We start from the raw sequence: 27,272 nt of genomic DNA, 5'->3' as shown, positions 1-27,272 counted from the left end.
ACTGCTCTTCGGAGGTGTTTTGTAAAGTAAAAGGTTTAATAAATGAAAATAACAAACATTACAGAAAGCAAAAGAAATTCCAGATATCTGAGAAAAACCTCTGATGCCCTGCTAGAAACACTCCAAAAAGCCCCTTTATTCCTTTGTGCTCCTTCCTAAATAGTTAATGTTTTAGGAGGGACAGTTTGGCTTGCTGCCAACAGGGAGAGGCACAGGATTTGAAGAACAGTGTAAAGGTCCAACAGGTGCTTCTCTCTTGGCAGGGAGCCAATTACAATGAGAAGGGCATAGAACTTTCTAGTTAAACTTCCTAAAATGTCTGAAGGCGAACTGAATTCTCTTCCCTTATAGAGGGATGCTCCTCGAGGGTGGGGGATGCTTTACTACAGTGCTCACTCAACATAGTGATGCATATGTTAAATCCTTTTAACAGATGAATTGAAGTGATGTATTTATTTTTAGGATCACTACGTACTCACCGTGCCCAACCTGAGGCCCTCGATGCTGTACCGCTTGGAAGTTCAGGTGCTGACGACTGGTGGGGAAGGGCCGGCCACCATTAAATCCTTCCGAACGCCTGACCTTCCTCCCTTTGCACCCCACAGTAAGCGCTACACTGTTCTGACTTGTGCTGGTGATGTGTTACAAAATTTCAGTCTTCCACATGTTAAGAGTGGAAGCTTTTTCAAGCCGTAGGGTTTTTACTCATTCCAGTAGCATTCCACAAGCCTGAGATGTCTGAAAGTATTGGCTTTTTTTCCCTATAATTGTCCATCAGCAACAGTGGAAGCAAATCCAGTCTTTCTCTCACTCAGTTTCTGTGGTCTAACCTTTGCCATTCTTTGCAGCCACAGCTCTTTGGCTTATCCCTATAGCACATGGGTTTCAAAGTTGGTCTGTCCTCCAGGTGCAGCCTGGAGGATTACACAGTTTTCAAGATTAGATTTTCTGGGTTCACTCAGTCCAGCATGGCTAGAACTTAAACGTATTTCTAAAGCAATGGAAACTTCTTAATGTCCACTTCCAGCACTTCTTCTGTTTCTGAGAAATACAGCTCAGTGTTGCAAAGCCAGGTAAAGAATACAACTTATTGATGTGATTCAGGAGGGCTCATGTAACAACACATAGAACTCTGAGTTCTTCAGAGGGCATTATAGCAAAGTTTATTGAAAGACAGATTCTTTTTATACAGTGTTTCAGTACAATAAACAGGATTGGTCCTTTAGAGCACCACCTTCTTGTAAATGTCTTTGCCGGTAAACAAATTGGAAAAACACCAGGAGTCAGGAGGAGGCTATATACAGGGATTCTTTTGGGTTCCTCCTCATGATTTCCCAGGCCGGAATGAGAGTGTTGGGTGCCTAGCTTTCTCACAGGCTTCAAGCCATTGCCTGGAGCCTAAAATCTGTTTCCTGACCACTGTCAATTCCCACAAAAATTAGTTCAAAATTTATCTACTTGAATGTTTTTGTCCTTTCACAGGCCCACTAAAGTTGCCTGGACTGAACATACACACAGTTGTCAGCACAGACTCAGCATTTACAAGCTGAAGGATTGAAAGCTGAAGGTTTCACAAAGCCTTTTCAGTATGGATAAATGGTGACATTGCACATCCAGGGTTTAATATGTTCATAATTTCCTTTTCTTTTTTTTAGGACCTCATCTGAAGCAACATCATCCACATCACTACAAGCCATCCCCAGAGAAATATTAGACTGTTTCAGAAGATTATACAAATAACTGAGGGAAAAAAACCTGAGCTCCCAAATGAGGGCTGGGTAACAGCACATCTGCTGGCGCAGTGAACCCAGTTTTCCAATGGAAGTTACCATCCTGTATGATCTGTATCTACTTCTCTGTAGTTTAGCCATGAAGAATTATGTTTGCACCATGACCAGAATGAATCATACAGCAGGTATCATTTCAGTACCAGCACTATTCCACAAGCTGAAGGTCACATCCAACTCAACACCTGTGAGAAAATGTTCATTATATTGTTCATTACAATTTTTTCATATTCTGTATTTAAAGTAGGTTGAAATCGTGCAGTGTATACAGCTTGTTCTCTTATTGAATTCAATGTTACTATTTGCAAGGTCCTGTGGTGTATACATACTTTTGAAAGAGGCCATGTTCTCATCAGTGGATTTAAATTATCTATTTTGCTTAAAGCCCTGCCTGTCACCAGTTTAAGCCCTTATGTATTTTGTTATTAAGGAGTATCTCCATTTGTCTGAAAAAAGGACATAAGTAAAATAAATACCCGTAGCAGAAACCCTGAAATACCCAGTTTTTAATGATTGCAATGTCACCATGGAGGAAGATGATGATACATATGTATTACCCATCTTGTCTAAAGTGGTAATGTTCTATCAAGTAGATCTTCTATTAATGTAGTCAATAGTTAAAGGCTATACAGGGTAGAAATACCATTGTAGAGCAAATGGCAATTAATAGAATTGTTTAAAATTGATGGAAATGAATGCAATTAATTGATAGATCCTAGAAAAATAACTTTTAAATCTTATGTACAATTTTTAATACATACTATTTCAAGGTATAATATTATCTTGAATAGAAACACCAATTTTCTAGTTCAAAATTTGAATAGTTAACATTAAAATTTTAGAAATGGTAATTCTGAGGCACATTATATTCAAGTAGCTGTATAGCTACTTTTTGGCTTGAATTTCGATGCACATATTTCTTTTCCCTGTGGATCTTTAGAACAGAAGGATGCATGTATTGGCTCTATTTTGCTGTTCTGCTTACAGAAAGAATTATGTGACAATATTCTGGCATCTGGAAAACATTGGCTTACAGTTTATTTGAATTCATTTTTCAAATTTAGACAGAAGGGTGCCCTTTTTAACCATAAGGGAATTCATATTGCCTTATTGCGCAGTATAAACTGTCCAGAATAATTTGTCTCACAGTGACACATGTCTCAATAGTAAACAGAAACTGCTTGGATTTATTATTGATAGGGTGGAAAAGTATCTGCCAATAAACATCCATACAAATACCCATAATCAGCTCTTAATGTTCAGATGTGTTTGAAGTGCTCCTGAATTCTTTGGCACCGTTTCTATTACTCCTTGAAGCATCACATCAGACTAATGTACCTCAAAACTTGACTCTAACTGGACAAAGTGGCCACTTTTTCTACCAGCAGATGCTATAGACACATCTGTACTTCGAATGTCTTCAAGATATTCAGTAAGAGGACATTAGTGATACATGTATTTCCCTTGTCTTGATGACAAACTGTTTTGTGGAAAAGCAAATATGAAGAAATACCTATCTGAAACTGAGGATCAGCGCTATGTTATCACAGTAAATGCTCACAAAATATTCAGTTTGTCTATACTGAAGTTTACAGCATTTATAACACAGGGAGAGGAAGCAAACTGCATAAATTTCTGATCACTTACTCACTACAATTTTTCTACAATTTTACTTGCAGTTTTAAAGGGCTCTTTTCCATTTTCTTTCTGTTGTGCTTGTTGTCTTTTTTGATGTTCACTTAGTGACCAAGAATTTTCCCAAACATTTTCTATTGCTACAGGTTGGGGCCTTTAGCAATAGCTTAAAATATAATAAAGGTTATGGTGCTTTTAATTCCTACTTCTATTTTCCAAAATACATTAGCAAATTAGCAGATGAATTTTTCTTCCAAAAGTCTGTAGTATAAAGGTTTATTTTCAGTTTTTTCAGAATGCCAAAGTCTGAGATATTTTTGTCAGGAAGGAAATGTTTTATGTGTTTGTTTTTACAAAGAAAACAAAATTTGCATTGGACTGGTGTGCTTTCACATTTGGATTGCACAGAGCATGGATGAGTCTAGAAGTGATCTTTGCAGTGTTTGCTGGATCAGCAGGATCAGGGAAAGTAATCACCTCTTCTCTGAAGAATTCTGTCCAAACCTTTCAATCCCAATCTGTTCTAGTTGTGTTGGATCAAATCTACAGTGACTTGATTACTGTTGATGAAATTACATTTAATTCGTAGCGGCACTGTAAAGCATGGAACTGTATTGACACTTTAAGCATAGATGTTGGTCTTTGTTCCAGTGATACCAGTTCATTGGAGATAAACAGGAAGTTAGGAGCCCTAAGTCCTCATATAATCATCCTTCTGAGAAGAGTTAAAATGGTTACTGTTTGCTGATGCCATTCTCTCTGAAGCATTCTTCTGTTCAATGTAACAAGGTACTTTTGAAAAATGGAGAGGTTTTCCCTTCTGAACTAGATTGATCAAAACCGAAAGATGATAAAGTAGAAATCAATTGATCAAGTGTATTATATAAAGTCCACTAAGATGTAAATTATTCTTTTCCTTCTACAAATGATATTATCAACTCACCTTTCAAGTCATCCTCCAAATCAAAAATGAAAAATACAAAGTCAACAAAGCTCATGCATGGATGCTAAATTCCCAGCTGTGAGTGATTTCCTGATTATTTTTTTTTAATTTAGCAGTACAGATTTCAAGTGTTTAGTGCCTAATTCTAAAGCTTTTTTGCTGAATCACACAGGGCATTGTCCTAATTCACTAGACTAAGCCACATTAAGCATTTAATTCTGCAATAGAATTGCAATTTGCTACTTAATTCCCTAGTTAAAGATCTATTTTCTCTAATGATGTTGTGTAATTCAGAGTTAATATTGGGATTATATTAGAGATATTGGGATGTTTTAAGGTACTCTGCACCTTTACAATAATGTATTATTTACTGTGTACGATTCTGATGAATTTGTCAGTTGAATTCAGGATGCATTTTGTTTATCTTTATTTCTTAAAGGAGAATTATAAGATTATGCTATTTTTGCTAACTGCTTTGTGAAGTGGATTTTTTTGTTCATTGGTGATTTTTGTATAAGAAGAAACTGGTTTGTTCTCGTTATATCTTTTTTTTTGACCATTTTTGAGTTGTTTAGAGAGCAGGAGAAAATAAGACACAACTTGTTCTGTATCATCCATGTGTAACAACTTGAATATTCATTAAGAATATAGCACAAGACAATAAATAAGATGTCTGAACATCCTCAACTTAGTGGCTTCAGAAATAGCTGAGCACATGGTGTGGCAATGCTGACACTGACATTGATACTTGGTGTGGTCACACACAAATTGCTAATGTGAGTGGGAATTTGGCAATTCTGCTGATTGGTGTTAGCAGAGTTGTATAGAAACCTTAATACTGAATCAATTTATTTCACAATACTTTCATCTTCCTGCTCCCAGCTGGAGTCAGGGAGAGTTTCCAATAAGTAGGTCCTGATTTAGGAAGGTTGGCACAAAAGAAGTCACTGGGATGGGAAGCAAACCTGTGCAGTTAAGAATAAGCTTAAGCGATGCTTCAAATCAAGCATGGATGTCAGAGTTTGTTTGAATAATATCTTAAATCAGGGCCATGTAAAACAAAGTGAGGGAACCAGACAATTCTAAATTCTGTGTAAAACACCATAATTTTTTTCTATTTTTGTGTATATGTAAATGTCATAGTGATATTGACTTATTTATTAATTCATTTTCTTATACTATGTGCCAAGTATGTTCCTACCCTTTTGATCAGTACCTGTGAACATCAATTACTAAAAATAATGTTATGCAAAACTTGTGCATTTTAACCAGGAATATGCTACTAATAAGCTGTTGCATGTAGTTTTCAATGATTAAGAAAACCCTTTATTTAAAAAAATGTAAGTGGATACCTGCAGATGTTGATGATTATATGTGGGTTTGCATGCCAAAACTCATTGTTCAGTTGTGGGCATGAAATGTATCGACTGTATTACCTCTACTGATATATTAGTAAGGTACAATTTACAAAGTAATTAACAGAGCTCTATATGTAAAATTTTTCCTTTTTACTTAATTATATTGTAGTAGAGGTAACAAATGCTTCTCTGTTACCCAAATTGGCTGTAGAAATTATGTTCCTATAACAGTCATTTAAAGTCAATATTTATTTATGTATGTAATGCAAAAAGATTGGTCTTATGTGTTTGTCCTGTTATTTAGAGAAAAAAAATATACACTCCTTGTAAAAACATTTTGTAAAAAAATATAAATGTAAATAGAGTCTGATTTCTTTTACTCACTATTTTCATGTTTAGAATTTGTACATACTGTTTATGTAATAAACTATCCTACATCAAAATATCGCTACATTATCTCCTCCTCAATACAGAATTTGGAATTTTGCTTTTCTTGAGTTGAAGAGGTAGACATCTAAGAAAAACCAGTGTCACACCAAGTACCACTGCTTCATCTAGATTTCATTGTGTATGAAGTGATACCACTTTATCCTCGCTTTACTACATAATTTTGTTTTCTTTAGATAGTCATCAAAATAATCTGAAAATAAATTTAAATATCATTTGAGTCATCTACATTGTAAACCAATACTGGAAGTAAAAAGTCAGGCATAAGAGCTTGCCCTTTCTCTATGGCTCACAGGGAAGATTTGTTGATCCTTTTGTTATGGTAACTTTAATTAATTAAGTTACTGGATCTTTGCCAGTGACCTGATCCTTCCAGCCAAGATTTTTATGACTGAAACTCATGATGAGTCTCTGTGTGCACTAGATTTGGACTATTTTCTGTTCAAAAGTGCAGTATCCCATGGTTGAAATTCTGGTTTTTAATGAATATAGATATCTGCCTTAGTACAAATATTTACCTCTTTCAAATTCTCGTAGATGCACTATTATTCTCAGGTGCAATATCCTTAATTTGGACATGCACCTTTGGGTAACTCTTGACTTACCTAATAAACATTTATTTTTTGTTAACTTGATCAAAACTCCAGATTTTTCTGGTATTTCTATCTCATTAGAGTAACTAATGAGTACATTGAATAGTATTCATCATTTTGGGAGTTGGTTTTGCCACTTGTGCTTCTGTACAACCTGGCTTTTGTGCGCCTAAAACCAGAATACCCTCAAAAGATTCCATTTCATAAAAAAATGAATACGATGAAAGCTTGTTCCAGTACAAAACCAACCAACCAAACAAACCCACCCTCCATATTTTTGTTTTCTGATTACAGGTGTTGTAGTGTCGTTGTCTGAATCTCTGCCAGGCTCCTTGAGGAAGGCCTTGGGCCAAAACAGTGGCTGTCAGCCCCTCCCTCAGTGGCAGTGCAGCACCTGGGAGGGTAAAGCAAGCACCAGGGAGAACAGTGAGAATGTGAGCTTTGAAACAGAGCCAATGTGCAAGGAGTGAATTGCTGTGTCCCCTTTGCATTGTGCTTAATTTCCTTCTTGCTTCTGCCCAAGGTGCTGGCAGGAGCACAGATGAATATTTAATAGATTTCTTGCTGTAAGCATTTACTGAGAGTGCTGTGAGGCACAGAAACTAAAGAATTTATGAATGCTTTCTGTACTCAGTTCCTTACATGCGCTGGTGATTTATTCATGTTGCTTCATAATGGGTTGCATTCAGCAGATCTGTTTCTTCTCAATGGAAAATCAACTTTGGAAACAGTGGACTGTCATTTTTCAGGAGGGTTAGGCAAATATGCTGCACACAAATATCCCTTTCTATTTGTGTGCAAAAGTATTTGTACAACAAATACAGCTTACTTCTCTTTTGCACAAGCTGTTCAGAATTACTATATGTGCAATAGGTCCAAAATTTCAGTTTTTGAAAGTTACTCTGGTTTTGCTGATTAGTAACAATAAGTCAACATTTTTATCATGTTTTTGTATTTTATTTAGAAAATGTTGCTTGATTTAAATGGTTCAGACTGTGCAGTTGTTAGTAGATGCAAAGTGATAAGCTGCAATTTTCATGCAGTTACTTTATGTAAGTGAAAGGTAGAGGAGGCACTGGGAACAGAAGAGCATAGAGCACAAAAAGAATCTACTCACCTGATATATTAATTTCTTTGCCAATATCCAATTTCTAGTATTAATCCCAGTGTTTGTAATAATCTGCAAACATTCAAATTAATATTTTAAATTTCTTTTCTGAGATGTGCTGCAACACTTGCTTGAAATATAAATATTTCAGACTTTCAGTGAACATGCCTGCAAGCCAAGATCTGCTAGACTGTAACCATAAACCAGGAATTTACAGAAAAAAAATTAAAATCTGGTGAGTGCTAGTTGTCCTCAGAGCAGTTATGGGCAACTGTTATTTTTGCTTGGTGTTTATTGAATCATACTGTAGACAAAAAAGATCCATACACATTTTTCCCATGCTTTAGGGAAATATCTCTTGTCACAAAGGATAGCATTTAGTTGGTGAAAGTGCTTCATGAATGGTTGAGTCACCAGAGGCTTACGTAAATTTACACTAGTGAATGAACCCTACATTTTTTATTTGTCTGAAGATAGTGTTAATTTCTCTTGTCTTTTAACCCAAACTTGAAGGGAATTTTAGTTTTGCTTTATAGTAGATCTGTGTGCATTACTTTTGTTGTGAAAGACTTGTCTGTTGCTATTCTTAGTTGTATGTGACACACTAGAAGCATGTTTCTCTTCACTGCTTAACGCTATGAAGATTTGGGTTGATGATACCTTGATGATAAAATAATATATATTAATGTATTTAGAGCAGATTTCAGTAAAAGTTTCCTTGTCAGCAAAGCAATATATTTTTTTTGATATAAAGAATATTTGCAGGTGCATTTCATTTCAATTTTTATGTACACAATATAGTTTTGTAGAATAGAAAACCTGTCTTTCTACACATCAGCCATGCTGGCCACAAGAAATTGCAGTGAGCACACAAAATTGAATACTAAATGGATAGATATAACTCATATATGCCTTTATAAATGCCATTAAGAATAATTTATGTTCAGGTTAACTAAATATGTCACACTGAGTAAAATGGATCCCATTTCATCTGCAAAACTTCGATAAAATACCAAGATGATCCCATATTTATTTTGTAGGTGATTTTGTAACATTTGTTAGTAACTTTTTTAAAATATGTAGAACAAATAGCAATTTTTATTTCAGAATTTTATATACAGTTGTTGGGAAGATATGAGTAAGACAACCTAATCAGTGTTTTCATTAGCTCCAGACTTTATCTAGCAGACTTGTTCTTTTATCTCAGCTGACCTCAAAATCTCTAGAAATCTCTGTCAGAGATGATGGGTTGCTCAGAGCCTTGTCCTTTCATGTTTTGGAGATAATGAGGAATGGGGATTCTGCATCCTGTCTTAATTACTTGCTAAGTAAGGCAAGCAGTGACATCTTAAATATCAAGGAAACTGTATGAAAAAAAACCCAAAACCAAACCCACATGGCATAAACAACTTCAGTTGTGTTACGGGCCTGTCAAAGAAATTGAAAAATATTCTTTTAAAGTGAAAGCTTATTCTTTCATTCTCAGTAGGTTTGCGATTAAACCTTTCCTACACTGCCCCTGGGAATGCAAAGCTAAAGGAAAATGAAACCTGCAACTTCTCAATATATTTTTATTTTGTCAGACATTAGTTATCTCTCAAGTCTTGAGAAATGGGAACTTGATTGGCCATGTTTCTAAAGAGTTTACTAGTTGCTTAATTTGCAAAACTGTGAATTTGGATTCATGTGGTATTTGACCATAATTTAACTTCTGATGAGTTTTCCAATGTTAAGCTGATGATACTGGCCCATTTGTGTTGCCTCTTTTATGTGCCTAATGTTTTTGGTTAGAGGAGCTGCAGCTACCAAAATTGTCTATACTCCTTGGTCAGGTAGCACATTCCTCTTAACAGGGTATGAGCTTCTGAGGAGACCACCAAGGGCTCAGCTCAGCTCAGCTGAGGCGAGTGGGTCAGGATGCTGTGGCTGCGGCAGTGTGCTGGGCACCCAGCTGGCTCTGCTTGTGCCAGAGATGTCCCCAAAGCTTGGGGATGTCAGGGAGAAGGGGGATGACTGAGAGCAGAAAGAAAGGATAACCTTCAGTGAAGATGCTGTGGAAAGGCCACTTGTCCCACTGCAGAGCTGTAGAGTGAGAAGGGAAGAAAGATTCAGCATTGACCCAAGCTGGGAGAGGTGTGACAACTGCATGAGCACAGCCTTGACAAAAGGAGCAAACAGGTGGTAGAAGCCATCCTGGTCACAGGGAGATGCCCCTGCTGTTGAAGTAGAGTATGTCCACAGCAGGGGCAGAGAGGAGCACCTCACACCCTGTCTTTCGGAGGAGACTCGGTGAGAGGGAGGGTGGACACGATGCAAATGGACTGGCACAAATCCCATCACGTTGGAATCCATGCAGACCTTCTGCCATGGAATTTTGGTTTGTGAATCTTCATTCATTGAAATGCCTGTGTTTGCCACTAGCCCAGATATTTTCAGATGCAGACTTGCAACTCTGGGGCCTCGGTGCAGAGTGTCACCATGGCTGGGGTACTAAATGGGACTAAAGTAAAAGGAAGACAGGTATGAATTTTGGTCTCCTTGTACATCTATTTGCTGTGCATTTGGACTGCTCAAATGCAGTCAGGCTGCCCACAAATACTGTAAATGTGCCACTGACATGGGACTGTAAAGAGTAAAGAAAGCTGCTTCTGGTCTCTGTCAAGCTTCTATCATTATTCTAGTAAACTCTCCAATGGTATACATATGGAATAGGTATATACTCCCATGCAATACTTAGCTTTCTCTTAAGAAACTATCTTTACTCATGCTATGAATCTGTTCATTTAAGTCACTGTGGGAAGAAACCTATACTAAAATGACTTAAAGGGGAACAAGAAATATTTTAATGAGGCAAAGAGTGAAAAAAATATGATTCAAAGAACCTTATTTTTTCTTTTCCATATTACTTAGACATCAGGAAATTATGGAAATACATAATGAAGTGACAAAATCTTCAGAAACTTGGAGAGAACATTTCTGCAAATTCTATACTGTTAGTCTGTGAAATATGTTTCTAATGTGTCATGGGATCCAAAAAAACCTTGTTTGTACATTGTACATTGTACAATGTTTGGAAGTCTCTAGTTGAGGCATTTCAGTGAGGCTCGACATTTTGGAATACTGCAATCATTTATTAACACTGTATTACTGTTAACACATTTTAATGCTGTTAAGAAATGTGCATATGGCTTAGCTAAATGATGACTAACATCATCTCTGAAAGGCCCATTACACTGTTAGTTTAGTAATAACTGCTGCTTTGGTGTTTCCATGTTCTTTAGCCCGATGAGCAGAAAGAATGATAGAATGCATAAGCAAAAGGCATGAAAAGAGATCCCTTGTTTCATGATTTTAGGCCATTATTGCCAGATTTAAGCTAAGTGTCTTCCAATTGCTTTTAATCTCCTTCTCAATGACTGTGATTTAGTTAAGGGTTTCAGTTTCTGGAATCCTATTAGTGCTAAGTTTTTTGAAGGCACACGCCTTCCCTGTGTCACTGAGGTACACTTTGCACTGAAAAAGGCAACTCCGATGTCCCCAGGGATACTGAGCACTATCCGTAACCACTCCATCTGGTTCCAGGGATCATCTCTTGCAAAGTCTCCACAAATCACTGTCACCTCTGCCCTGAAATCCATTTTTAATTTAATAGTAGCATTGCCAGATTTGAAACCAACAAACCAAACCTGCTTATCATTGTTTACTTTGAAAAGAGATCCTTGGTTCTGTGAACCACTTACCCTTTATTTGGTGATTTTTCTAATTCTTTCCTTTTGAAAGAAAATCCTGACTTTTTATTTACACATCCTGGATGTTGACAGCTTCTGTTGTCTGAGTCTCTGTCCTATCTGCTGTGTTCTGCCTTGCCCCTAAGAGCCATCATTCTGCCATGGGAAGTCCGCTTTATTAAAAAGCATTTTTATGGATTCCTTGTTTCTTTAGGGAGCTTGCTTTTGCTTTTTGTTGACTGCTGTTCCCCTATTTTTTCATTGCATATCTTGAATTTTGCCTGAATTGGACAGTGATGCTTCTCCATTACTCATTTAAGACAAAATACAATTAGTACCTACAAGATGTTTCTTTAAATTCCAATTACAAAACTTACTGTCATGTATACCTCAGTCTCAAAATTTTCAATTTCTTGGTTATATATCAACTCAGCAATTGTTTTTGGTGCTAGAATTATAGAAATAAACATTTTTACATCAGCTAATCAGTATGTCACAAAAATATTGATTTGATATTATGCTAGGTTTCCCTTAAAATGTTTTCAAAGGATGATGTTGTCTGTGGCACTGCACTCCATGTGTATACATGTGTATAGGTTCTTTTCACTGTAAACTTGGACTTTTTACAAGAATCTATTTCAGGAAATATTTCAGGAATTCAACCAGAGATTTTACTAAAGCAAAAGATTATAACTAAAGACATTTATCTTCTCTTCAACCTCTTACCCCTAAGAATAGATGCTTTTGCATACATTTTATACTACAGTACTTTTAATTGTCATTGGTAAAATAATCACTGGAATTGCCAAATTTATATATGCTCTAAAAAGTATGAGACTTTTCTAATGAGAGCATGCAGCTAAGAATTTAAAGGACTAGGGTGAATGAAGATCACCAAGTAATATCACTTTTGAGATTATGAGATTTGTCAATGGCAGTGGTGATGAGCCTGACAATGGGACCCATCTGTTGACATGACTTGACATTGTAGGAGACATTCTCACCCTGAGGTACCCAAATCCTTGGTGATGCTGAAAGATTGCCAAGACTCCTCCAATCCTCTTGACACTCCTCCATGCCTGTGTTCCATGTGGGTGTATATAACACTACTGGGAATGGGTTTGCACAGATTAGAAGCTACTGTAAGGATCTGGAATGGGGAGGTGAAGGGGTCAAGAGCTCAGGTGGCTTTTTTGTTAATTCTGCTGTTCAGAGGTCAAGGCTTAGGGACAAATGTGACATGGAGATAAATCTGTCTGTGAACAGATGGTGCTGCCAGCAGAATGTCAGCTGCCTTGACCATGCAATAATGTTCCATAAACCCTATGACACAAAGAAGAACTGCACCTCTCTCACACTAATTTACTGATTTATTGAGACAGTTTCACAAAACTCACCAGTTTGGTATGAACTATTCCTCCCTTAAAAATTCTAAATATTGGCAAAAAAGAACTATTTGCCATAAGGTCAGAGAAGGGACAAAAAAGAGATTGGTGGGTTGGTTAACAAATATATTCTATAGTGTAGGAATTAACTAGGAGGAAGCAGAGGCTTTATTACATGGGCAATATTTTGCTGTAAGTGACATTTTGTTGATTAAAAATTTCTTGGATGATTGACGTGTCACAGCATTAATAATTGAAGGATATAGTTTGCTCAGAAAAGGCAAGCGGAAGACTAATGCAGAAGCAGGGTGATGAATATCTAATGGACTCAAATTAAAGTATTTAATATAAGTATTTTATATTAGTGGAGAAAATGAAGTACTAGGAACCCTGGCCTGAAGAGATTCTATGTGGTTTTTCCAGGGCTTAGGAGGCACTGAAGTGAATTACGGTCCTAAGCATTATCCGGTTGTTCTTCAGGAATGTGAATGTTAAAAGGAATGTTAGAAAGTCTCATCCAGCATTAAATATATGACAACTAGGCTCCTACTTCATTCCTGAAAGATTTGTTTTCAGGAGAGGTGGATATGTGGGTCGATGCAGCACAAAGGAAATGGACAGTGAGGAAGTCCTCAAGAAGTGCCACCAGATCCTTCAAGCTCGTTTCATTTGCCAGTCTGTTACTGTTTCCCTAACAGTCACATAGTGTTTGCTATGTGTTTGCATTCCAAAAATATGAAAATGCTCTTTTATTACATTAATCATCTCTATTTTTTGTTTAACCTTATAGCAGTGATTTTCATTTTACGTTCGGTTTTGGTTTTCAGTGTAAAGCAGCAAAACTATCAGTGGCACACACTTTATGTGATTGTTACACATGCACTTTGTGTGTCCTATCCATGAAACAGTGTTCTTCATTCAATCATTGTGCTGCATGTTTCAAAGTTTAGGAATCTGTCTCACTGTTCAAACTCACTGTCCTTGAAGAGTATTCCTAGACCTGTTTCAGTTCCCAGCTGAAGCCTGAGCGTTGCCATTACCTATTGCATCTGGCATTCCCAGGCAGTGGAGCACCATTTCTCAGTCAACTACTCAAGAAAATCTCTGTGTCTACTTCACTTGGAAAAAAAAGTGAAAGCAGATTAATACCCTTGCCTGAAAGAAGCTTTCCAATTTCTTCTCATAAATGCGTGCATATCTTTTCTGCAAAGTTTTAGTGCATCCTTCAAGAAACTGCAAAGTTATTCTCATTGTTCCCAAAGGACTTCAAAGGGAAATGGCAGGCTGGAAAGCACAATTTGCCAAATTTGAAGTGATGAGAATTGTTTAATGTAAAATGGTGATATATAATTTATATGGAAATTAACATGGGCAGAGCTGGAATGCAATGTAAAAAAATTCTGAAAATTGAAATTTTTAGGATGAATATCAAATGCAGAGAGATAAAGCATAGCTCGTATATTTCTAAAGTAGATGAAGGTAACTGCATTATTATTCCTTCTTTAAGGATTAAAATCAATGATTCTTTTCAATTTTCCAATATTTATTATTATTTGAAAAAAGAAATTCTTACTGTTAAATCAAAAATTACTGACTTCCAACGTGAGTTGCTCATATTTTGTTCTATTTAGAACTTGAATTCCTAGCTCTGGATACACTATTGTACTTCTCAGAAAATAGGTATGTAATTCTAACAATACTGTTACTAGTGCAAGAATGCTTTTGATTGCCTTTAGAAAGGGTCTTTTTTTTAAGAGGACTCCTGTTAAAATTGAAAGGGCTCATAGGATCACATTACTTTTACGAGTAGTTCCATTGACTTCAGTGAATATAGAGTACTTATGTAAAACTGCTTCATAGTAGGAAATGGAGATCTCAAGAAATACTTGTCCTATGTATGGTAGCTTTTTTTAAACTGAATTTTCTCTGCATCATTATTGCACTGGTGTAACAGATGTGCAGGGGTATAAGACTTAAAAGCTTATTTGGTATTTTTCATCACATCAAAAGATAATATTTAAATATACAAATATCTAGGCATGTTTCTTATGTCCATGGGTAATCCTATTAATAAATTAGTAAATCCTATCCTTAGTCAACTCTGATTTTTACCATACTTTTGCAGGACTGTTATCTAAGCTGGTCATGGTATATTTTCACTGGTTTTGAAGCAAAGCTATGACTGAGAGATGAAAAATACCAGATGTATTTTAGAAATTGTTTATCACCTCAGAATGTAAAGCTGATGTTGCAGGAGGTCGTAGATTATTATTTGCTTTATGTAAAAAAAAAAATTAAAAATTTCTTGTAAATTAAGTAAAACTGCAAAAAAAGACTGCTTTCATTTTGTATCTTTTAATAGAAAAATACAGTGGAAGAGGAAAAAATATTGGTTAAATAGACAAAAGCCATATAGAAAGTCAAAGATTCGGTAATGTGTGTATGCACTGTATGTTTGCAGTTATGCAGCACCCAGAAATATTGTCACTGGAGAAAACGTCAGTATTGACTAGAAGTTTCCACTATTACTAAATAATTCTCCATGCTTTACCCCTTTTGTGCAGTTCATTTCTGCCAGGTCTGTGTATGTCATTTGCCTTAATGCTGTTTATTGTATGGAAAAAGCAGCAGCCACCTGGCTGCACAGTGCTGTGCCTCTTAGGGTGCACTACAGAAATGGGTGTAGTCAAAGGACTGGAGTCCAGTACAGTCCTACTGCAGAGGATTAAACAGAAGTGCTGCCAGACACCAGCCCTGTCAGCAGGCAAAGCTAGCCTCTTTCTGAGGGCTGGAGACAGAGGAAATCAGGCTTCATTCAAGGCATCAAAGTTGCTGTATTAACTTTGGCAAATAAATCACTGAATTTTGCTGTTTCCTGACTTTTCCCTCTACTGAAATATACATAACAGCAATTTCTTGTTATTATTTATGTAATAAATTTGTCTGACTAGAGATGAATTTTTACCTAAAATCCTATAATGCATCAATAAATATGTTCTCAAGCCCCTAGGTGTTTCTTTGATAGGAAATAAGTAAAAACAAGGAATTTTAAAAGAAAAATATTCATTCTGTACTCTAGAATTGTTGACTTTATTGGATATTAAAAAAAATCCAAATTTAATTAGTTTAATAAGGTAATTAAAGCTTGCTGCTAAGCCAAGCAATCTACATGAGAAATTATTCCCTTCTGGTTATCTTTTCTCTCTCTGCTTGCTGATTCTCCTCCCAAGTTTCTTCACCAATCCTACTATTATGGATACAGTACAGCTGGTGTCCTCCCCAGTTGCATACCTTCAGGAGGAGAAAGAAATAGATGTTCTTACAAAATTATACATATATGAAGAAAATGTACAATCCCAAGCTGTTTTCTCTGAACAGGCAACAGTTAGAAAACCAATACAGAGAGAACATAGCATGTTTGAGGATCTTGTATTGATTAGCATTTTATGTGGTAGAGCTGCATTTGAAACAAGAAAGTAAAAACAAGTGGAGCTTTGTTTATTCAGAAATTTAATAAACATGTGTATAGTCTGCAAAATTTTGCTCTGAGTCCTCATTTAACTTTTGCATCACGTCACAGATATTTCAGTTCTTTCAGTTCTGCTGCTTTATGTGGGAGTCCAATGTTAGGGATGCCAGGGGTTTTATGAATCTCCACACAGCTACTATCTCAGAGTCTGTGTAGACATGTTCTTTCCTTTAATAATGCTCATAATATTCACTGTCACCTACAGTAATGTTATTAAGATAGAACTGTATTTTATATCAGAGTTTCTCACAGACTGGGTTGTTTCTGTCCAGCCAAAGAGGAATGCAAGCGTATCTGGGTTAAAAAACTAAAACTATAGCCAAACTGAATGCTAAAGGTAGAAAAGGAAACATACTTCCTTCCATAACCTGATGAGGAAGGAGTTTGTATTCTCATTAGAAATCAGAAAAGCAAGACAAATATTAATCTACATATGAGGAACGATGTTTTTATGACAATTATCCCTCAAGGTCAAGACCAAGTTAACAAGTTCATCTTTCATTCCAGAAGGCAAGAGCACTGATGTTAAAATCCTTAAAATTGAGCTTACAATGAGAAAATACAGTGCCATTTCCTTTTAGCCAGTAGCATTAAAGATGCAATCAATAAATTCACCCTGTAGCAGCAGCGTCCCTATACTAAGAAACTGTCTTGAGGGAAATAATATTACTTCAGTCCTATATAATTCAAAGCTCCTTGAACTGGAGTTCTCTGAAGATAAAAGACTACCTTCTCAACTACTGTAAATCAACATAGCTATTTTGACTCTAAGGTACTATCAATTAAAGTGTATTTTTGCAAGACTCCATATCCTCTTGCTCAATAGTGACTTTAATAATGTTTTATTTAGTCTCTACTGGTTTATGCTATCTGGTCACACCATAAAGAGTGAGGCAGTTCTTTTCCTCCCAGGTTTTGCTTTCTTTGGTGAAAGTCTTCAGCCACAAATTAATTTTATTGTAAAGTTGTTTTATAGGAACTGATTCTCATGAATCCTTGCTAGGATTGCACTACTATGTTGGTGTTATGTTATTTCACTCTTAGCAGGACAATTTTGCAGTTGGCTCTGGCTTGCTGAATTACATTACCTTAATTGGTAAGTATTCTTAGTTTTTCTCTTTCCGTGCTGAAAGAGTTGGCATACCACCACATTCCTCACAAACCAAACTTTTCCACAGCAGGCAGTTTCTCTGAATATATTTTTAAATCTTTCTTGAGACTGAAATCAACATAATGAGAAGGAGGTAAATAAAGGTTTATTAAACAAGAACCTTTGACTACCTCATGTTCTTTCATATCAGTCCTCTCAGTGTCCCAGAATAGCTCAGCTTCATCTGAGCAAACATCAACTTAGATCACAGGACAAAAAAAGAGTGAAATTTTCTGACAGATGGTTAGGGCAAAATAATAATTCAGAATTTCCCATTTTTTCTTTATAGTCAATGGATACATGATGGAAAAAACTTAACTTCTTATCTATCTTTTGATAGGTCTGAATTATTTCCACATTACAGATTCTTGGCATAAACTCTTCTCTGGGTAGGACCAAAGTAAGTTACACCAGAATTTTCATCTATAAAAAAGGTTAAACTTTACAGGAAAGGTGAAATTGTGAAAAATGTACAATATTGGACTTGAAGATATGTATATTTATTTACTATATATATATATAGTAAAAGTGTGATCATATAGAGTTTTAATTTTTCAAATTAATTTGTACATATTTAGCATTACAATTTAAATAATAGAAAATACTCTCAGAATTGAAGACTCCATATTCAAAACTATTTTATAATCTAATAATTCCAGTATGTGGTGTTGAAGTTATCACATATTCAGCCATCTTATATTCTAATACATCTGGCAAATGCACAATAGAATCAATTTCCAATCATAACATGATTATAAACATCACTCATGTTTGCCAAGATATTATATAGTTCTCCTTGCAAGGAGAATTAATTAGTTTTCAACTTGAGTTTTACCAATGCAAATTCAAAGGCAATTAGATTATATCAGTGTCCAAGCAGTGGTATTTCAGATTTTTGTGTACGTAATCATGACTAAAATCTGCTGTGATGATAATATTTTACTTAGCTTGTAGCTTCATTGGCTTCATTTATTTAATTGATTTGAAGGGCATGCAAATGGTAATAGCATTCTCTGTAATCTTAGCATTATACAGTTTCCCCAAAGCTGCAACAGATTAACTTCCGACTCAGATGCTGCAGCTGATAGCATGAAAGCCTAATTCAAAGCAAACTAAGGAACTGTGAAAATCTTTTATGGTTGTTACACTCAACTATATATCTCTGTGAAAGTTAATAAATACATATGTGGAAGTTGTTTGGCACCAACTACCTACTTGATTCTACATTTCTACGCAAGACTAATTTACCTTTCCCACCTTGCAAAATGCAGACTAAGAGGAAGTAATCACTTTAGGTAATTTTTCCTTTTTCTTTGACAGTAAATAAGCTTATGAACAAACCAACAAAGAGAACTCTCCATCTGCAACTCACCTGCACACAAAGTATTTTAAGTGAGTGTAATTGCATCAAGCAGATGGCAACAGCAAACACATGGCAACAATTGGAAAAATGGATTGAAGAAAGGGCAATAAATAGAGAGCTGGCTCTGTTAACAGTGCAAACAAGGTGAAGGGGATGGTCATGGGCTATGCTCAGGGAATTAGAGTAGAGCTGAGCAAACAAAACTAAAAGCAAAGAAAGTATCAACTTCCAGTAGTTAGGAATTAAAAGAGGAAGCAACTCTGAAATAACTTACTGAAAAGAGGGGTGAAGATAGCGTGAGCAGGAATATGCATTTTAGATAATCTGAAATGAAGGGAGGTGATGATGGTATATTGCTTCTCCCATAACACATCACATATTTTAAAATAAATGTCAAGGTTAGGTGAGAGGCCAATTAAGCATTGTTATTGCCCTGGCTTCAAGGTAGATGGTCTAATGGCATGAGAAGAGTCAATATTGTCATTACAGAGCAAAATAGCAAAGATGTGCCCAAATAATAGATTTTTTGTTCTTATCTTCAAAGAAATAGAAAACCTTGCTTGTTCAAAGCAGCAGTAATGTAAAAGTAAAAGACTGCTTTTAGCCTACTGTCAAATATTCAAAAAGATGTGCAAAAAAGAAGAAGAAACATGCAACAAAAAGCTCTGCCTGCTGTCGGTTTCACATTGCTGGGAAAGTAGTATTCTGATGTTATCATGAAATGAGAACAGCAGGTGTGTAACTATGATCATGTTTTATTTGTAACAAACAAAGGGTGGTGAAAGATGGGGGCAGAACAGCGCCAAAAGCAGGGCAGAGGAGGTGAGGTATTCAAACAGCAGTGGATTAATAGGATATTGAGAAGGGAGAAAACTAAAAGAAACATGAGCATAAAGGCAGATAATATAAACATTACCATATAAAAAACTTTGCTTTTCAGATCCTTTATTATTAAACCAACAAGCAATGAGTACACCTTTTAAAAAATAATCAAATGATTCCATTTGTAAACTAACACACATGCATGGGTGGGGTGAGGCAAATGCACAACTCTGACAGTGAAAATCCCTGTGTTGCTACAGCTGTCTTCTGGGTAGAACCTCCCAAAAGGCTTTTTTTCCATCCAACCACCTACTAAAAACACAGATGCCAGGACCTCAGTGGCATTCCAGCATTGGTTTTACTGGAATGCAGAGAAAACTGCAGGCTATTCCTACAGAGAGCTTCACTTCTTTGCACAACTATATAGTGCATAGCACCAGCTTTTTTTTGGTGGGGGAGGGGGAAAGGCAGGATTCAGAAGCTTTGCAGTCATGAGAAACCAAAGATCTCTCAGAACATAGTTAGACCTCCCAAGAATTTCCAGAAAATTATCATTAACCAAAAAACGTTCACTTCCTTCATTTCTTAAAAACATGCCTTACTTCCCCAGCGTGTGTTTACATTACCCCACTGAGTTGCTTCTTCTCTGCTGTTGTAACTTCTGTGGTTAACAATACTACTGAGAGTATTGTCCTGTGTGCTTAAAAACTCTGGCCTAAGCTTTTATATCACCACAAATGAACAAACTTTTCTTTTTTGCCCTGAGCATGAGCAGAGATTTTATCCTTTGAGAATTCATGTATGTGCAAAATAGAGCAGTCTTAAGTAAGGGCAAGCAAGGCCTAGGAATTTGAGAAACCCCAGTGATAATTTAATGCTTATGGAAGAACTGAAAAATTTGGCTCCCCTGTGATCTTTCCATTCCAGTTGGAGGAAAAGTATCTGTCTGAGTGTCCACCTCTTGTAGGGCTGTAAATAATTGAGATGGTTAAACTTACTGATACATTATGCATGCAAAAGCCAAGCTTTGGGAAAACCCAGTGAACAAAACTTCTGCAACCACAGATGACTCCAGGTACATCACAATTCTCTTAAAATTTGTAATATTAGCATTAATAGTAATTACCACATCAGTATTCCAGGCATTTTGAAGTGACTGGGTCACTTTGAATGTGGGTCCCATTCCAGCTGGAGGGCCTGCTGCCTCTACAAATATTGCACAGCAACTCTCTGCTTATATGTTGGATAAGGAGATTTCCCATCTCTGCTAGGGTTTTGGAAGAGGGTTTTTACTGAAAAGTTGTTTTCATGGTGTATGATTCTCCATAGCTGGCACCCACATCATCTGGGACCCTAAATGCAAAGATTTCAATGATAAAGTTAGCCTAGGAAAGGGTTTTTCCTTCCTTCCTTCCTTCCTTCCTTCCTTCCTTCCTTCCTTCCTTCCTTCCTTCCTTCCTTCCTTCCTTCCTTCCTTCCTTCCTTCCTTCCTTCCTTCCTTCCTTCCTTCCTTCCTTCCTTCCTTCCTTCCTTCCTTCCTTCCTTCTTTTCCTTCCTTCTTGGTCCATAATAGTCACCTCCCTACCAGAACCATATTTTGGTATGATGAGGATGTATTCTAGCTGTGACTACAAATGGTGTATAAGAAACTTATGAAAATAAGGCTGTCTGAATCTATGATTTTCCTTTCTCCTGAAGAAATGAAGATTATCACCCCAAATGTTCTAATAGCTGTTTATATATAGCTTATTTTTCACTGCTCTTTTTTCTTATTTTTTAAATTTTTTTATATTTGGCAATGCACCTCCCACATTAACAAATCCCATCAACAAATATGGCCTTTTTTTAGTCCTTTCTCACACATAGCTGAAGAGCCAACAGAGACACTCACAGTCCACTGCTGTTAATGGGAACCATATGAGTCACTGCAGGTGTGTCTGGTTCAAAAATCGAAGTTTTATAATTATTTACAAAATCACTATAGCCTGGAGCCATGGAAATGCTAAAAAAAAAATCTTTCTTTTTTAAATCACGTGATACCCACTCACTTTTCTCCTTCCATTTCCATAACTCCTTCACCCATCTCAGAACAATTTAGAGAATTAGTACCATCAGCTCCCCTGAGCAAAATAGTAAGCTATCTTCCACGAGTGAGAGCATGGCTCACCCTGTAAAAGAGAAAGAGAAATCTGAAGGGCTTTTTAATAGAAAATTGGGGATCACAAAATCTTCCTATGTCTTATCTAAGATAATTCTGTGGATAATTTAAAGAATTCTTTTTCCTACTGAAGTGATTCTATTATCCATAGTATAAAGTAAGCCTAAAGCAATAAATTTCTTTGGAATTTATGAAAACATGAATGGAAAAGTCCTAGAGATATATACATTTGCCTTTGGCTTTGAATTGAAGATGTTGTGTCTGCCAAACTCACCTCCACAGTGTTAAATGGCAAAAAAAAATCAGGCTTTGATGTGAATGCTTTGAACTCCCTCCCTTAAAGATATCTAAGGGTACATTCTGTAAGATTTTGGTGGACTAGAGATTGACTGAATTTGCTTAAAAATACACATCACTCAATATTAAATCTATGTTTTTCACAACTAATAAGAAAGAGGCAAATTAACTTCAGTAGGCAAATTAATTGTAGAAGTGAGAAACATCCCCTTACAGTTAAAGTTGTTGTCAAGTGTTTATTAAGCAAAATCTAAGCATAAGCTGTGTGCTAAATGCTAAAGGTGTGCTCATTGGTCAAGTCAAACTAGTGAGGCTGGAAGTCAGTTTTTCTACCACTGAAAGTGGTATTCAGGTGGTTGCAAAAAACCACACAGATGTTTGCAGAACTTCAGATGCTGTCTTTGAGCAGCATGTCAGTCCCTGCTCATGATACTGATCAAATAAAAACCAGGATTTTCACTACAAAAAATCATTCTAGAATTGCAAACATGGTATTGAGTGTAGTAGCATTTTGGGATATTTCCATAGCATAACCATGCTAAGCATGGTTAAATGATACTACTATGCATTATAACATTTTACAGGTTACTGTAAGGACATTTACTACTGGAGTGTGAGCACTGACATTCATTACATAATAGATTAGTTTATTAATGATGTAAGGAAACATTTATGTAACTTGCTGCTGCTATTTCAAAAGAAATACATAACATAGCTATTTCTGGCCATTAATGATATGATATTGTTTCATAGCTATTGCACTTGGTGAACTGGATATTTTCCAGAGCAGTTTAATCGAGATTCTCTTATAAAATGTTGCTTTGCATAACCCGAGGGAGGGACAAAAAGAAAATAAAACAAAAGAAGAAAGCAATGATCAATTACTGTTCTCCCCTGAATCCTTGGAGCAGCCTCTAAATTGCATCAGCTAGAGGCAGAATCCAGGGGTTTTATAATGCATAAGAAGATTTTTGGAATTATTTGAGAGCACGGCACATTTTCTCTCTGAATATTTCCCAGGTTATTCATAAAGAGTGCTCTGTACTGGGAGGACTGGCTAACACTCAGGTTCTGCATACTTAGCTGAGAGGCTAATGAAGGTGTCTAGTTCCACTTCACAAACTGGTAAAATAGGGCCATATAGAGGTTAAGATTTAATGATTTGAATGGCATTGAAAGAGCTTAAGATTTTTTTAACAAAATCTCAGTATTTCTGCATTGCAGTATTTCAGAAAAAAAGTTAAGAAATCCACCCGAATTTCACTTCAAGGCGTGACCTCTGGATTCAAAGAGAACATGCCAATATATCAGGATTAATCAGCACAAGAAATGGCTGAACTGTACTTTGTAATTACTAAGGTTGCATGTATTGCTTGTTGGTATTTCAGTAAAAAAGCTAAACAGAATCTGGTATACATGTCTGGAGTTAAGTTTTCAAGGTCTGATATAGAAAAGTCAAGTTAATTTTAAAAGAAACCACTTTGATTAATTTAGTTTCTCAAATGTCTACCTTTTTGCCCTCATTTTTTCCTAAAAAAATATTTATTAATCCAAGAAATATAAATGTGGAGTTTTGGAATACTTCTGGAAGAAATGGATCGATCACACTACAGCTCAATACAATTCATTAACATCAGTCAAATCACAGTACATTAAAATTAATGCAAAAGAATGTTGGGATTTTTTCGCTTCCTTTTTGAAAAGGCAACCAAGGTTTTGGAGACACTAAGCAATTTAATTAATATTAATTCATGATAGAGTAAACACTTTAGTCTATAGAAGAGTTGAATGCTTTTCCAAAACTGCCTCAGTCTAATCAGGTAGATAAATATTTGTCTGAAGAATGTTTTGGCCCATCAGTTGTTACAGTAGCATAGTATGCAGGATCTTCTATCTTACTTTACAACTGAAAGACATTTTTTCCCACTTTATTTTTTACAGAAAAAACCTGCAAGTGCAGTGGTTTAATCCTTCAATTCTTTCCCCCAGGTAAATAGCTGTTTAGCTCATGACTTCCGTTAGATTGACTCAAAATCTCAAATTACCTGAGACTTTATTGCACACTGAAATATGGGATGGATTTTTATTTCCTATTTGTAAAACAGCACATTTTATTAGGGCCGTGCACATAATTTGCTTTGGATGAAAAATCTTTAACTATTAACTATATTACTCCTCATAGGCCCTGGTAGTTCTGATGTTATCAGTAGTGTAATGAAAGCAGAAAATTTGTGGGTTCTGACTACAAAAATGCAGCTGAGCCTTGTGTTGGTACTGCTCTTAGAAAAAAAGGCACTGGTGGCTTCTATCCTTAATATCTTCTGTAACTAATCTTGTACCTGGAAGACTTAGCACCCCTTACAGCTCAGTGAGTCAGGGGGACTGATATGCAGATGTTCCTATAGCACTGGCCATATTCTATCACTTGTGACTTTCAGGATATTCTAGCTCTGAAACTGTAAAGGCAACATATTTACATACAAAAATTAAGACCAACATGAATGGAATATTGTACTGTGTTATTATAAAGAAGGATTTCCATGAGGAGCAGTACAAAGCAGTGGAGTACTGTTTCTCTGGCTTTGAATTAAGGGGCAAACCCCTGTGTGATTGAAAGTTGATAAAGTCAGTGTTAGTGTAAAGAACTGAACAGGGAAAAATATATCCTTGTGACACACACTTAGAAGAAAAAAGGAAAAACTTTCAAATGGAAATTTGCTTCCTAAAATAATTCTGGTATCTAAAAGTACATGGAAGTGTTGATTCTGTCTCAATTAAGTATAATTGAGTATATTATAAAAAGTATATTATAAAAAAGTATACTATATATACTTATAAGTATATGCACAGTGTGCAAATACAGATATGAACCTTTTTATGGCTCTATTAATTAGGTGCTTTCAGCCTTTCATTCTGTCATCAAATTTGTGTTTTCTGTCACTAAAGCAAACACCTAAGCAAGAGGCTGGGACATTAGGTGAAAGAAGAGATTGTGTTTCTAAAGGTTGCATACATAATGAAAAACTTACTGTTTTTATTTTAGGTGATTAACAAAAAATATAGGGTAATTTTTTGTATGCTTTAATGATACTTCTGATTACAATTTTGTGTGAAAATTGTGATGATTTGAAAAATGAAATTATTATCTTAATTCTCTTCTCAAACTGATAGAATAATATTTTTCTTATAATATAAAGTTTAAAAAAGGAAAGAAAATACTATTTGTAAACATCTCGTTCAATGATGAAGTTCAGTATTCATAATCCGACCAGCTATGTTTACATTTATTTTCTCCTTACTCCTGATTGAACTAGGCTGGACTAATACAACAAGGTTAAAAATTACTGCCATTAATGGAGAAAAATGCATGAAGCAAATGGTATTTTTAAAAGATGTAGTTAACCAAGGTCAAAAAGTCAAAAGAGGTCAATAATCCTGCTGCATTAGTGTTTGCAATAAAACATTGGCAAAGATTGTTATAAACCGCTTTGTTTCTCTTCATATGTTTTGGGAAGGGGATTATTTTTTGCACAGCTCAAACGGGGAACACAATTTCTCTCTCACTCTATCAAATCCTCTACCCAGAAAAAGTAAGGATTATTTGGAAAACTTCTGTACTTTATTTTACATGGAAACAAGCCTGGCCATAGAAAAGCAGACATCCAGACCATAAAAAGTAAAATTTTATTGTTCAAATACTTCCCTGCAGTGATGGAGACCCAGCTGTAAGACTGCTCTGTGATGTAATCCTTGTTCGTCTTACTGGCAATTCTATTCCAGTTTTGATAAATACTTTTATTATAGATAGATACATAGAAATTCAAACTGTTTGAGGAAAAAAATTAGTTTACATTAACTGGTATTTTCAGGTGCAGAAATGTTAGGTGGAGGGCTCTTTCTAGGCAAAATATGTTCCCTGAATTCCCATTGAGAGTGACCTCCTGATGTACAGGAGAAAAAAACCAGAAAAATCAGAATGGGATGGATATGGAGGTGTTTTGTGAGGCTTTTTCATGGTTCTGCTTTAGATTTTTTTTTGCTCTAAGTGTTTGCATATAGATGAGAAACTGAAGGGGAGCTAATCCAAGGAGAAGCTTTTTGTTGTGCTCTGAAAAATTGAGACTTTCAATCTAATTTACTGTGTTATAAAAATTCAAAGCATAAAGTCTGCTCTAGTTGAAGTATACTCTTTTTCTCCTACAAACATCAAACACTCTTTCTTGCGGACACAACTGTTAAGGGATGCTCATGTCATGGATGTAACTTCAGTGACTTTAGTAAAACTGATGAAAAACTACATTCTCTTTTTCAAAGAAATAGGAGTTTACATGTGAGCCCTTACTGTGGCCACTGCCCTATGCTGCCCAGAGGGGCAGACTTGCTCCAAAACTCAATGGAGCTTTAAGTTTTAGATTTCTTCTTGGTACCTATACACAACCACTACTCTTCTCTTCAAGAGGTACCATCTTTTCACGTGATCTGAATTTTCTCTTCCCACCTTGCATTTTCCACGTCTTAGGCTATAAATCCTTTGCTGTTATCAAAGCACACAACCATCAGTAGGGTACTTTTGCCACCGCTTGTAACCAGGGCTCTCCTTCATGTATCTTCTCATGTGAAAGAACCAAGCATGATTCTGACTGTTGTGTCACACCACTACTGGTCTTTCTTCTGGATCAGGAACCTACTCACTGCAAAAGATTTCCTTATCCTGAGCAGAGGCAGGGGCAGCTGAAGAGGCTGAAGTCTACTGTTCAGAGATCATAACTGGGAGAAAGCTATCATACAAAAGGTATCTGAGTATAGCAATTTAGTGGCTTAACCCCAGCTGGCAGCTAAGTGCCACAGTGAAGTGAACTCATTTCCCAATCCGCAATACTGAAGGGATAAGGAGCAGAAAATCACAGAAGAAAATAGAAGTTGTGGGTCAAAATAAAACCAGATTATTATATGAAACAAAATAAAAGCA

At 36.0% G+C, this 27,272-nt stretch overlaps 1 protein-coding gene across 1 annotated transcript in view; it reads left to right on the top strand.

Annotated features, from left to right (window-relative positions):
• ANOS1 (anosmin 1) overlaps positions 1–2,646 on the top strand; it is a 130,702-nt gene extending 128,056 nt beyond the window's left edge. Inside the window, exons 13-14 of the mRNA XM_066313846.1 lie at positions 463–604; positions 1,656–2,646. Coding sequence (XP_066169943.1) covers positions 463–604; positions 1,656–1,714 — 201 coding nt within the window. The 3' untranslated portion in view covers positions 1,715–2,646. The remainder of the gene's footprint in view (positions 1–462; positions 605–1,655) is intronic.
• The last annotated feature ends 24,626 nt before the right edge of the window (positions 2,647–27,272 follow it).

The sequence above is a fragment of the Sylvia atricapilla genome, chromosome 2 (assembly GCF_009819655.1).
Source record: "Sylvia atricapilla isolate bSylAtr1 chromosome 2, bSylAtr1.pri, whole genome shotgun sequence".
Lineage (NCBI taxonomy): Eukaryota > Metazoa > Chordata > Aves > Passeriformes > Sylviidae > Sylvia > Sylvia atricapilla.
The sequence above is the reverse complement of the archived record's forward strand: the minus strand, read 5'-3'. Positions and strand labels throughout refer to the sequence as shown.